This window comes from Salminus brasiliensis, chromosome 19, assembly GCF_030463535.1.
Source record: "Salminus brasiliensis chromosome 19, fSalBra1.hap2, whole genome shotgun sequence".
In the NCBI taxonomy this organism is placed as follows: Eukaryota; Metazoa; Chordata; class Actinopteri; order Characiformes; family Bryconidae; genus Salminus; species Salminus brasiliensis.
Window position 1 is genome coordinate 35,511,533 of NC_132896.1, and position 14,752 is coordinate 35,526,284.

A 14,752-nucleotide genomic window follows, 5' to 3' on the forward strand; every position below is an offset into this window, starting at 1 on the left:
TCAGTGAGAGTGGCTGTGAAAAGTGTAACAGAAAAGCAGTTGGGAAATATACTTTATTATTATAGTTATAGAGGAACTTGTTGGTGCAGTCACAGATGTTCTACCTTTTTAGTAAGCCTGGCCTTACCTCTCGATCATACAGTAAGGATTTACAAACGTGAAAAATATAAATTTCATGAAACACAACTCAAAAAAACTGTAATATTATAAAAGAATTTTATAAGAGTTTTCCAGTGGAGTTTCGCATGGTTTACTTGGCAGCATAGAAGCATGTGCTTTATAGCGCTCCAGTCTAATTAGCATTGTGTAAAGCTAATAATTAGTTTTATAATGAGTTTTTTTTTATAATTAGTTAATAATTAGTTACTAGTTTTCATTCAAATAGGTCAATATTAAATACATATTCATGTATGTTCCCTCAAAAATCAACATATTGATTGAAAGGTTGATTGTGTCGGGGTGTAGGGTAGGTGGTGTGGTTCGCTCAGAGTTTACCCTAAAGGCCCCGGGGTACTCTTATCTGTCCTTCATAACCATCAGCATAGACTCCCCAGCTTTCCACAGTGCACAGTTTTGATCCCTGTACTTTTACAGCGATGCAGTGTTGGTGTGTACATGTGTACACAATGTTGTACAGATCTCACTGTAAAATTACTGTTGTTATTACAGTCGTTTCCATGGTAACACTACATCCATTTCCTTGGTTTCACTGCATCCGTTTCTATAGTTACACTACACCCACATTAGGCTACTCTCATACTTTTTCATACGATTATTGTAACAATCATTTCCATGGCCACGCCCACCGTGGTTACCCTACGCAGATTCCCAGGTAATGCTACATTCATTTCCATGGCTGAACTACACCCACTAACAAGATTATGCTGCTCTTGTTTCTGTGGTTACACTACACCCATTTCCATGGTTACAGTGCCTGCAAAGTTCATAGCGACCCGACCTCTGAAATCCAAACTATGTCCTTGCATAAAGCACCAGAAGGAATAAAGGCCAGTTTGTTGGACTCTGAAAGGCTGTGTCTTCCTTTTCTCCCCCCGTCCAGAATCGGTGATGGAATGCCCACACAGCTGTAACGGTAACGGAGAGTGTGTGTCTGGAACGTGCCGATGTTTCCCAGGATTCCTCGGGCCGTACTGCTCTCGAGGTAGGCTAATTTCTGATGTAATTGTTTGGCTAAAGGGCAGTGGCAACATTTTCTGCTTATTGTTATGCAGTGAATGGAGTTTGGAGTGCAAACACTTCGAGCCGTTTGCCAAAGCGGATTATCTTTCTCAGCAGCGGTTCTGCTGCATAAGGCTGACCAGTGGAACCGGCTGGAGCAGCCAAAGCGAGTCTTCGGCCCGGACCGTCTTTGTGTATTTACATCATGTTAGACAGCTGCAACATGGCGTAATTATCCACGATGTCGGACGTGTCCTTTAGCTGCTGTGAGCGCCGCCGAATCTGAATATTTCCGCTTTAATCTTTTACACTGCCTTTGAGCGTTACCTCAAAATGTCAGACTTTCATATCAATCAGGCGAACACCAGCGAGCACAAACATTTCAGACCTGGCAGCTCGGCTTTATAATGTTTCAAAAAGAAGTGACAAGCCAGTGTGAAAGGGGGAGAACGTTTCAGAGACAAGTGTGAAACAACAGCCCAGCAGTCGAGTTTGTGTTTGTTTGTTTTTGGAGAGTTTGTACAGCTGTAACTGGGGACTCACGGGGTACTGCGATATCACCAGTTCAGCCGGTGCAGAACACCAGTAACCTGGATCACAGAGCTCCAGATGTTACAGATGCAGAAATCTGCCCCAATCAAATGGAGATGTTTAACTAGGACTGAGTTTAACTGAGTTGGCTTTGTGTTAAACGGAGCTACGAAGCCAAAGGGGACGCAGGGAAGGATTTTGCTAGGTGGTTGCTATGGGGTTGCTACATGGTTGTGATGATATTCAAGGTGCTTGCTATGGGGTTGCTAAGTAGTTAGTAGGTGGTTACCATGGTATTGCTTGGCGATTGCATGTCCGTTGCTGTGGTATGCTATGAACTTGTTTGCTATGAACTTGCTAGGTGGTTGCTATGGTATCCCAGGTGGTTGCTAGGGTCTTACTAAGTGTTTGCTAGTTAGTTGCCATAGTCTTGTTTGATGGTTGAGATGGATCCACTCCTGGTTGCTATGGTGTTGTTAAATGATTTCTCGACAGTTGCTATGAAATCCAAGGTGGTTGCTATGTGGTTGTCGTGATGTTGCTAGATGGTTGCCATGTTATCCCAGGTAGTTGCATGGCATTGACAAGTGGTTGCTTGGTGGTTGGTAGGGTGTTACTTAGAGATTGCTAGGATATGCTGGGTGGTTGCTTATGGGTGCTAAGGTGTTGTTAGATGCTTACTGTGACATTGCTAGGTGGTTTCCTATGGTATGGTATGGTATGGTATGGTTGCTATGACATTGACCGATGGCTGCTTAGTGGTTGCTAAGGTGTTGTTGGGTGGTTACTGTGGTGTTGCTAGGTGATTACTTGGGGATTGCTATAGTGTTGTTATGTGGTTACTGTGGTGTTGTTAGGTGGTTACTTGGGGATTGCTATAGTGTTGTTAGGTGGTTACTGTGGTGTTGCTAGGTGGTTACTTGGGGATTGCTATAGTGTTGTTAGGTGGTTACTGTGGTGTTGTTAGGTGGTTACTTGGGGATTGCTATAGTGTTGTTAGGTGGTTACTGTGGTGTTGCTAGGTGGTTACTTGGGGATTGCTATAGTGTTGTTAGGTGGTTGCTATAATAAGAGCTAGAGGATCAAAGACACGACCCTTGTCTGATTTAGGATCTGGGAATCTGTAAATCTGACAGACGTCACAGTAATGCTCCTCTATTCTCTCTGTCCCCCAGCCGCCTGTCCGGTTCTGTGCAGCGGTAACGGCGAGTACAGCAGGGGGCGCTGTCAGTGCTACAGCGGCTGGAAGGGCACGGAGTGTGACATCCCCGCTGGTCAGTGTGTAGATGCCCAGTGTGCGGGTCACGGCATGTGTGTATCTGGCCTGTGTGTGTGTAACCCCGGCTACAAGGGTGAAAGCTGCGACATGGGTAAGTGCACAGCTTATCACTGAACGGATTCTCTGCTACCTCTGGAAGGGGAATACCACCAAGTGTTCTATGCATCAAATGTGTGTGGTGTGAAACGCTCGGTTCTAGATAATCTGACCCGGTCAGAGCTGTTCTACAGTGGAGGTGAAGGGAAGCAGACATCTGAAGCTCTACTAAAAGCTCCTCACAGAAAGTTCTTCACCTAATGGTGATGAAGACGCTGCCTGATGCCTGAGACACGGTTCTACCAGAGTTCTGAGAAGAGTTCGGCTCTAGAACCTGCTTTTAGAACCAGATCATTAAAATGGTGGAGGGATACATGCTGCAGGGTGTAGTGCAGCTACAGAAAGTAGTCCCTAAAGAGAACTGGATTAGTTCAGATTCTCTATTCACTATTTTACCTTCATCATCATCATCATCATCTTCATCATCATCATCATTCCATATAAACTCAGAAGACTTGTGTAGCTGCACTGGTGGGTTTAGATGGGAGATAAAATATGGCCTGTATCTGTGTTGTAGTCATGGCAACCGACGTCTGGCTCTCAGTTTTCTCAAGATTGAACCATTTCACACCAGACCAACTCTGAATGACTTTGTTTACATCTCAACAACTGCATTTTACAGGAATTTTGAAAAAGTGGTGGAATTCCCTTTAAGGGAAAGGGCATCAACGAGAAAAACACCTTTTTCAACATCGCCAAGCAGGTCATTACGCCGATGAGTGTTATTGACTTCGGCGGCAAATATTTGTTTTGATAAATTACCTTCATTTGGCCGCAGCTATCGACTCAAACACATTTCTATGGACACCTACACGTCCACGCGATGCGCCGACCGAAAGCTCGCACCTTCTGCCCACGCTTATTTCCAGCCTTTCGATCGGACAGGCCCATTCTCTCCTCCGGTCAATCCAATGGAGTGTATTGATCGCTGTTCAGTCTGCGTGTGGATGAACTCTTTAGATGTATATTTTCAGGTCACTTGAGCGCTGTGTTAGGCGTTATTGAGTTGAGTGAGTAATTCACCTTCAGGCTCGCAGGTAGATTGGGGCTGCCCTCATTTAGAGGAGAGCTCAGCTAGAAAAAGGATTTGAACACACCTCAACAGCACACTCTCGTTCCTCCATCACTTATTTTTCCCTCCCTGCTGAATAGTGACATTTAATTCTGTCTCACCTAAAGCATCGCTGGCGAGACATTCAGAGGCTTGGCTTCGTCCTTTTTAACCCTTTAATGCTTCTCTCTTCTGCTTTAACTGCATGATTTAAGTTGCTTTCAAACTCTCATTTTAAAGTATTTATTTCACATGAATAACATTCCACCTTTCTGTAACATTTGTCCATAAGAACAACAGCTTCAGGATCATGGTGAAGCTCCACTGACTGTATCAGTTCTACTTAAATCTGCAGCTTCAGGATCATGATGAAGCTCCACTGACTATATCAGTTCTACTTAAATCAGCAGCTTCAGGATCATGGTGAAGCTCCACTGACTGTATCAGTTCTACTTAAATCTGCAGCTTCAGGATCATGGTGAAGCTCCACTGACTGTATCAGTTCTACTTAAATCAGCAGCTTCAGGATCATGGTGAAGCTCCACTGACTGTATCAGTTCTACTTAAATCTGCAGCTTCAGGATCATGGTGAAGCTCCACTGACTGTATCAGTTCTACTTAAATCTGCAGCTTCAGGATCATGGTGAAGCTCCACTGACTGTATCAGTTCTACTTAAATCAGCAGCTTCAGGATCATGGTGAAGCTCCACTGACTGTATCAGTTCTACTTAAATCTGCAGCTTCAGGATCATGGTGAAGCTCCACTGACTGTATCAGTTCTACTTAAATCAGCAGCTTCAGGATCATGGTGAAGCTCCACTGACTGTATCAGTTCTACTTAAATCAGTAGCTTCAGGATCATGGTGAAGCTCCACTGACTGTATCAGTTCTACTTAAATCAGCAGCTTCAGGATCATGGTGAAGCTCCACTGACTGTATCAGTTCTACTTAAATCAGCAGCTTCAGGATCATGGTGAAGCTCCACTGACTGTATCAGTTCTACTTAAATCTGCAGCTTCAGGATCATGGTGAAGCTCCACTGACTGTATCAGTTCTACTTAAATCTGCAGCTTCAGGATCATGGTGAAGCTCCACTGACTGTATCAGTTCTACTTAAATCAGCAGCTTCAGGATCATGGTGAAGCTCCACTGACTGTATCAGTTCTACTTAAATCTGCAGCTTCAGGATCATGGTGAAGCTCCACTGACTGTATCAGTTCTACTTAAATCAGTAGCTTCAGGATCATGGTGAAGCTCCACTGACTGTATCAGTTCTACTTAAATCAGCAGCTTCAGGATCATGGTGAAGCTCCACTGACTGTATCAGTTCTACTTAAATCTGCAGCTTCAGGATCATGGTGAAGCTCCACTGACTGTATCAGTTCTACTTAAATCTGCAGCTTCAGGATCATGGTGAAGCTCCACTGACTGTATCAGTTCTACTTAAATCAGCAGCTTCAGGATCATGGTGAAGCTCCACTGACTGTATCAGTTCTACTTAAATCAGCAGCTTCAGGATCATGGTGAAGCTCCACTGACTGTATCAGTTCTACTTAAATCAGTAGCTTCAGGATCATGGTGAAGCTCCACTGACTGTATCAGTTCTACTTAAATCAGCAGCTTCAGGATCATGGTGAAGCTCCACTGACTGTATCAGTTCTATCTTAAATCAGCAGCTTCAGGATCATGGTGAAGCTCCACTGACTGTATCAGTTCTACTTAAATCAGCAGCTTCAGGATCATGGTGAAGCTCCACTGACTGTATCAGTTCTACTTAAATCAGTAGCTTCAGGATCATGGTGAAGCTCCACTGACTGTATCAGTTCTACTTAAATCAGCAGCTTCAGGATCATGGTGAAGCTCCACTGACTGTATCAGTTCTACTTAAATCAGCAGCTTCAGGATCATGGTGAAGCTCCACTGACTGTATCAGTTCTACTTAAATCAGTAGCTTCAGGATCATGGTGAAGCTCCACTGACTGTATCAGTTCTACTTAAATCAGCAGCTTCAGGATCATGGTGAAGCTCCACTGACTGTATCAGTTCTATCTTAAATCTGCAGCTTCAGGATCATGGTGAAGCTCCACTGACTGTATCAGTTCTACTTAAATCTGCAGCTTCAGGATCATGGTGAAGCTCCACTGACTGTATCAGTTCTACTTAAATCAGCAGCTTCAGGATCATGGTGAAGCTCCACTGACTGTATCAGTTCTACTTAAATCTGCAGCTTCAGGATCATGGTGAAGCTCCACTGACTGTATCAGTTCTACTTAAATCTGCAGCTTCAGGATCATGGTGAAGCTCCACTGACTGTATCAGTTCTACTTAAATCAGCAGCTTCAGGATCATGGTGAAGCTCCACTGACTGTATCAGTTCTACTTAAATCAGTAGCTTCAGGATCATGGTGAAGCTCCACTGACTGTATCAGTTCTACTTAAATCAGCAGCTTCAGGATCATGGTGAAGCTCCACTGACTGTATCAGTTCTACTTAAATCTGCAGCTTCAGGATCATGGTGAAGCTCCACTGACTGTATCAGTTCTACTTAAATCTGCAGCTTCAGGATCATGGTGAAGCTCCACTGACTGTATCAGTTCTACTTAAATCAGCAGCTTCAGGATCATGGTGAAGCTCCACTGACTGTATCAGTTCTACTTAAATCAGCAGCTTCAGGATCATGGTGAAGCTCCACTGACTGTATCAGTTCTACTTAAATCTGCAGCTTCAGGATCATGGTGAAGCTCCACTGACTGTATCAGGGAGAACAGCGTCTCTATCGGTGCTACTCCGGGCTCAGAGCTCTGCTAACTGCACTATGGAGCTCTGGTGAAGCGAGCAGGACGGCGCTCTCCAGAACTGCTGTGTAACGCTGCAGAACCCATAGAGTCATATTAGTGTCAAATACTCTAGTATTACTCTACCCCCTCAGACCACATGCTGCTCTACCTTTCAGTGATGCTTCTGGAGCTCCCAGCTTGTCCAGAAATGCATGTGGAAAACGCGTCTTTTAGGGGCGTCCCAAAATGTTAATTGCTCTTACTGACTGTAGGGGGAGCACAGGAGCAAGAAACACCAATTCTCACATGATGCTGCTTTAAAACACTCCCTACTACAGTAAGTAGCTCACAACGCGAACTCAACGCAAATGATTAGGAACATACATCAGAGATCTGGTAATTTTTCATTACTCCAATTAAGCAGGTCAATAATTTGCATTTCTACAGTAATGTGAACTGAATGCATTTAGAAACCATCACAGTATGAAATTGACTGTAAAGAGCAATAACCAACCCCACAAAATGTTTCAGGATGTCTTATTGGAAAAAGGGAGAACTAAGAGTCTTTATAAAACATTATGCTGTAAATGCCTATACTATAAATGTGTGTATTCATCAGTCTCTGTATCTTACTGTAAGAAAGAGAATTTAAAATATGCATCATTATTATGCAAATGAGTCATTGTTACTGCCCTGCCTTGACTCACTTCTTTCTCTTATATGTTTAGTGAGAAAGAGCTGTTCTTCTCAATAAAGTGTGGATGTGATGATTTATGAGCTATTATGGGGAGAAAATGTGCATTATTTTGATACTTGACCCACTGATGCGTGCCTGAGGTCACTTTGAACCAGCAGCTTCTTTATTCCAGTCATTTGTGATTTCCCGTCTTCATATATGCTTCAGATACGATGTTTTAAATGAGGATGTTTACTTATTCGAGTCTGACGGGACGTATTTTCTCAAGCATATTAGATCCACACTCGTATTTTACAAGAAATATAAGCGTCATGTAGTTGTCACCACTCTGAATATGTGGTCTTACTTTGGTATAGTGAATATCTATAAGAATTTACTCTCATCAGCCATAACATTAGTACCACCTGCCTAATATTGAGTAGATCTCCCGTAAGCCACCAGAACAGATCTGACCATTTAAGGCAAGACTCCACAAGACCTCTGAAAGTGTTCTGTGGTATCTAGAACATGAAGTCCTGTAAGTTGTGAGGTGGGGCCTCCATGAGCATCAATGAGCACCCATGACCCTGTCGCTGGTTCACTGACTGTCCTTCCTTGGAGCATTTCTTCGGAGTACTGACTACTACATATCAGAAACACCCTATACGACCTGCCTGATGTTCTGGAGATGTTCTGACCCAGTCATTGTCTAGAACATCACAGTTTGGTTCTTGTGAAAGTGTCTCAGATTCTTACGCTTGTCCATTTTTCCTGCTTCAACTCCTTCATCACCTTCAAGAACTGACTGTTCACTCGCTGCCTAATATATAGATCCACCCCTCGACAGGAGACACTGTAGACGAAGATAATCAATGATTTTCACTTATTCACCAATATGTCTAATTATGCTATTGTTGAAAGAATATCTGTAATGGATTAAAACAAGGCTGACTAACTGTATAGTCTTAAAATTACCTCAAAAGGAGAAAATGTGTTTTATTCATTGGTTGTTTTGTGCAAATATCCAGTAATTTGCAGAGTATGTTTCTGCATTGAAGTGAAAAGCTGCAGAATCACAAATGCAGCTTCTATAATCTCCATAGAAATGTGCTGACCAATAGAACAGGACGCTGTGGAGCAGTCATGAGCACATGAGGTCACAGAGTATCTCCACACCCAACGCCAACTGAGCATGAGCTAGAGGGGTACAGAGCCCCCCAGCATTGAGGAGCTGTGGAGCAGTGGAAGAGCTGTGTTCTCTGGAATGATGGTGGAGGAGCTCCATCCAGTCCTTTTGGATGGGATGAGTCAGAGCGGCAGAACTAATTATTCAACATCAGAACCTGACCTCACTGATGCTCTCGCTCTTGTGGGGCTGAATGCAACAAAATCCTCCTCCCATCATTGATTAAGCATCTAGTGGAAAGCCTTCCCAGAAGTGTAGCTGCTGTTACTGCAGCACAGGAGAACAAACTCCCAGCTAATGGCCTTGATGCCCTTGATTTCACTGGTACTGGAGAAGAAACTGATAAAAATGCTGTTTATTCAGTTAAAATATAAAAATAGTTTAATCTAATAAATGCTAAACTGCCACTGAACCTGAGGTTAATGAGCCTCATTTATGAAGTGCAATAATAATGAATTTGTGCGCATGTTGGTTATTAATCAACACTTTTACATTGAGCGTCCTCACAGCTCTGATGTATCTATAGATCTGATGGACATTCTGGGAATTGTAAGGCAATAGTCAATGAACTGGACTTTCCTTAATTAACATCCGTATGGATGAACAGATTACGCAGACTGAGGCCGGGGAACCTGCAGGCCATCTCAAATAAAGGTTAATGGGGCTGTGATTAATGTGCTCATCCAATACAAACAGGCTTCAGGGGATGTAACCTGGACCTGAACACCTGCACCCTGATGCTCCTGTTCTGATCTGAATGGGTTTTTTGTGTTTTCCAGCTTTTTATTTTTAGAAGTTCTTGAGCAGAGCAGAAAATCACCCCTACCAGACACCATGCCTGTACCATCAGCTGGATACTAACACAACAGAATGAGACACACTTAAGTGAATTAAGAATTAAATTTTCATTTTATTCAATTTTCTACTTTACCATATGCGAATAAGTGACACTTTGGGAATCATAGCTTCAGGAACATCTGCGTTATGTAGTAATTGCCTTTATGCAAATGCTTCTGAAGCGCATGCGTGTGGCCTTTCTTGCTAAATTGGGATTTATCACCATATGCACAGTCATTTGGAGCTGGCTGAAAGTTTGCCTGTGCTCTGAGAAGTGAGTTTTACCGAACAACAGAATTGGGGAACTAATACATCACCCTACAGCACACACAGAAGCACGGTCAGGAGCTATACCATGCAGGGTGTGCAGTCAGCGGCTGCAGCTTGCTGTGAGGAGCATTTGTTTGCATTGAGCCTCATGAGAGGGAGAGCATTAGTGAGGTCAGTTACTGATGATTGGTTGTCATTCCAGAAAACACAGTTCTTCGATGCTGGGGGACTTCTTCCCCCTCTGTTTCCGGTTGCCATGACTACAGCACAGATAGAGACCATAATTTATCTTCTATCCAAACCCACCAGTGCAGCTACACGAGTCTTCTGAGTTTTATAAGAAATGATGATGATGATGATGATGATGATGATGAAGGTAAAATAGTGAATAGAGAATCTGAACTAATGCAGTTCTCTTTAGGGACTACTTTCTGTAGCTGCACTACACCCTGCAGCATGTATCCCTCCACCATTTTAATGATCTGATTTTAAAAGCAGGTTCTAGAGCCAAACTCTTCTCAGAACTCTGGTAGAACCGTGTCTCAGGCATCAGGCAGCGTCTTCATCACCATTAGGTGAAGAACTTTCTGTGAGGAGCTTTTAGTAGAGCTTCAGACGTCTGCTTCCCTTCACCTGGGTGACCGGGTCAGGTTGGAAATTGCAGATGTGTATGTACTTCTTTGTCTTCTTAAAAATAATAACTGTCATGGTTCCATATAGAATAACTGCCTTTACTAAAGAACTCCTGGAGAATCCCTATTTATGAGTGTATGAATATCTGGACCTGTTCTGTGTTCTGCTTCTGAACATTAACCTTGTCTGTGTGGTGTTTAGTGGACTGTGTGGACCCCTCCTGTTCAAATCATGGCTCCTGTCTGCATGGCCGGTGCCACTGTTCGGCTGGCTGGACCGGGACTAGCTGTGAAACCCCCCTCTCCCTCTGTCCGGAGCATTGTTCGGGCCGTGGAATGTTCCAGAGCGACACCAGCACTTGCGTGTGTGAGGCCAACTGGACCGGGCCAGACTGCTCCACAGGTACAGGCTGAGTGTGGTTCTGCTCTTATCTGTTCTGACAGGTTTGTAGCGTGCTGGGATTCTGCGGCGGGTCTGAGTTAAAGGCGTGTGTGTGTCTGTGTGAGAGAGAGTGTGTGTGTGTGAGTGAGAGAGAGAGTGTGTGTGGGGGGGGGGGGTTTAATGTGTGTGTTTTTGCTTTCTGAAGTACAGCCATCAGTGAGATTGCTGAGACGGCATCCCTGAAGGAACGTGCTGCATGTAGAGCAGCTTTAGAACCGAGATGAACCTCGACTCAGATTCTGAATCCGTCTGTTCAGAATACACAACTCCACATCTCCACCACAAAATACTATGTAATATACATTATATGTCAAATGTTTGTGGACACCCCTTCTAATGAATGTATTCAGCTAATAAATGCACTCAAACAGATTGTCTAATCCCTGTAGAGAAGTATTGCCAATACAATAGATCAACATGACCCTATTGCAACCATGCTACCTAATGCCAGGCGTGGGCTAGAGGGCTATAAAGTCCCCCAGCATTGAGGAGCTGTGGAGCAGTGGAAGAACTGTGTTCACTGGAATGATGGTGGAGGAGGTGGGGAGTTAATCATCATCCAACATCCTGACCTCATTAAAACTCTTGTAGCTCAAAGCAATCAAATCCTCACAGCAATGCTCCTCCAAAATCTAGTAGATAGTCTTCTTCTCTGCACAGTAGAGACTCCTACAAAAGCAGGATCGACTCTTTTAATACCCTTGACTTCAGTATCAATAATAAATTGGTGTGTGTCCCAATACTTTTGTCCAATATGATATAGTGCATTTACCAATATATATAAGTGTAGGCTAACTTTTCCATCTATGTTAAATCCATTAACGCAGGAAGGCTTATTACACACAAGGTGTATTACTCTTCTGTACCAGGTTGTAATAACACTTTCAGATACATTTAGGTTAAGATCAAAGCAGAGAAATGCTGTCTGCTCTCATGAAGCAACAGGATAGAATAGAAGGTAGGATATATTAAATAAGATAAGCAAAGAAAAAACAGTTTGGTCAAATAATATAACTCAAATTAAGCAAAATATAAAATATATACAGAGATAACAAATATATAAGACTACAGATAGTAATATATACACTGAATTTACACTAAGGGAAATGTGCAGGGCAGTGATGAGCTGTCAAGTCTGATGTGCAACAGGTACAGAGTGGATGTGCAACATAATGCAGTCAGCAGGAGGTCGTGATTATTATTATAATAAGAAGTGATAATGTTCAGTAAAAGGTCCTGTATGTTGGGGGGGGGGGGTAGTTAACAGCCACAGTCTTCATATTGCTGTTACCTCGTATGCAGTGATGTCCAGCTAATTACAGGCTTCTCTGATCCGTATGTAAAACTGGAATTACAGTGTAATTTAGTTGGACTGTCTTGTTACCTTCTATCATGTGTGTGTGTGTGTGTGTTTGTGTGTGTGTGTGATAGTGTTTGTCAGCAGTAGCTGTGGCCACTGCCCGGCGGGCGTCCTCAGTGGGGTTTTTGTCTCTTCATTAGCTCCACCGTCCCACCTCAATTAAATAAACTTTAATTAATGGACGCGTGGCGTGGATCGACCCGGCGCCCGCTGGGACCTGGAAGTGCTAAAAACAGATAAACACCTTGCCGCTAATGAAAAATTGATTAGATCGACTGGCGTAGAAAAAGGCCCCCTTTAAAAGAAAAGGAATCGAGTGATTCGCCCTGCTCTCCCCGGCGCCGTTAATATTCCGCACAGCCGGCTCGGCCTAATCAGAGGCTTCAAGGTGTCGCAATCGAAGAAAACTCTCAGGAAGGAGAGCGAAACAGCTTCTGTTCCCCACCATCAGGGGACATTCACTTAAATTCCTCTGCCACTTTAGCTGTTACTCGTGGCTTTTGTGTGTTTGCGCTTTCTTCCCCGCAAACAAGTGCGTCCGCAAACGCTCCTTCAGGGAAGTCATTCCGGCCCGATCCGGCCCTCAGGGTGGCCTGAGGCTCTGAAGGACGAGAGGGTAAAAACGAGTCATTGAGGTCGTTTTTGGTGGGGAGGTAAATTGCTTTCAGAATTGCCTTATAAAGAGAAAATTGCCACCAGTGCTGGAGTTGGGACCGGTCCTGGAGGGTTCTTAAGGTGATGGCACTGACGACGGAATGCTGGGGTGAAGCGGAGGTGGACGGAAGCTAACGGACGTCTGGGGATCTCCTCAGTGGTCTTGTATTTTAGAGCAGCTGTCACAGGGGGACACCTACGCTCTTAACAAAGTGGGTTCCTCAAGGGTTCTTTAGGTTTCTATGTGAGAATCATTTGAATGCTTAAGTGGCTCTGTCTGGTTAAAGGGTTATTCGTTTACAAGAATGGCCTCTTGGAAGTGCCTCTTTCTGTGTAGAACCTTTTAAAAGACTGAAAACACACATTAAAATGTAATTAAAAAACCTAAATATCACAACTAACATGAGGATGGGAACGCCTCGTTTGGTCTGGTAGGGGAACTGCTTGCAGGGGTTTGCTGGGTGATGGCTGTGTCCCACACACACTTCAGTCCCCCAGTCCCAAAAGGCACACTCATGGTGCTGTACTTTTTTTCATTTCCCATTCTGCCTCTCTGAAGAGTGTTCACAAGCCCCCTCAATGCGCCGTAATAAAAGTGTTCTCCACAGCACCCTGTTACCTACAGCTCCCTGTGTGGGTTCTTGCCGAGCTGTGAGCATCATGGCAGAGAAGAAACCGTCCTGCTGTTCCTCCAGTTACAGGTTAAAAGCAATTATTCAGAGATAAGTGTCCTAAAATACCCACTAATAATCATAAAACAAGTGACATGAATTGTTCCACTCCAACTAACCTACTTCAGCACTCCAGACCTGGTGCTCTCGAGAGGAGGACTGGGGGACTGCTGTACAGACAGTCCAGCACTAATGAATGCATTTCTGAAGGTGGTGCACTCTTTCTGCACACTCTTTCTTCACTTTAGACAAAAAGGGTTCTACTTTATTTAGTTTATTTATTTAGCACAGTGGAACCTTTTTATGCTAAATGTAAAGTTTCACTGGTAATATTGTACAATAGCAGCTCTGATAAACAGCAACTTATTCAGTACTCAGTGACTGTAAATGGTTATATAATTATTACATCTGCATTCATAAAGACTTTCAGTTATTAACCATTTATTTATTTATTTATTTCATGACCAATTAAAAATAAATACTGTTTAGAATATAAACAGTCATCAGTCATCTGATACTAATATAACTAATAAATTGCACTTAAAATGTCTTAAAAGCTAAAGTATTTACATAGTTGCACAAGAGATGGAGAGTGTCAGTAAACAATTATTCACTTATTAGAGTGACATTTAATAATTTAATTTAATATCCATTTATTATTATCATTGTGAAATCATTTAAGTATATTTAAGTATTATTCATTTATTTATTATCATGAAATGTAATTTTTCATCATGTGTGATGCGATCAGGTGTGTGTGTGAGAAGCAACCATGCTTGTGTGTAAAGCAGCATTAAGACACAGGAAGGGAGGATTTTGAGATCTTCACTGAAATGTAAAATAGTACAACTAAAGAAAGCTCTTCATGAGAAGTGTCCAGACTTTTGACTGACAAGTATGAACCCCCGTGGCACAGAAACGACTCCAGAATTGGAATAATTCCCTCCTGCTTTGTAGAGTGAAGAGAGGAAATGCACGTCCGGTGCTCTGAGGGAAATCAGCTCCGGGACTTGTTGGATATTTGTGCAGAAATGAAGATAAAATGAAAACATCCATAGAAGAGCTGAATAAAGAAGGGGTCATTCAGAAGTCCAGTCAGAACATCTGTCCA

The 14,752-nt window shown here is 43.1% G+C and overlaps 1 protein-coding gene across 2 annotated transcripts in view; it reads left to right on the forward strand.

The window, feature by feature from the left end:
- The window catches only part of LOC140540562 (teneurin-3), a 192,860-nt gene that overhangs the window by 131,213 nt on the left and 46,895 nt on the right, over window positions 1–14,752 (forward strand). For both annotated transcript variants that reach the window (XM_072662912.1, XM_072662913.1), the window contains exons 9-11: window positions 1,061–1,162; window positions 2,886–3,080; window positions 10,717–10,917. In XM_072662912.1, the coding sequence (XP_072519013.1) occupies window positions 1,061–1,162; window positions 2,886–3,080; window positions 10,717–10,917 (498 nt within the window). The remainder of the gene's footprint in view (window positions 1–1,060; window positions 1,163–2,885; window positions 3,081–10,716; window positions 10,918–14,752) is intronic.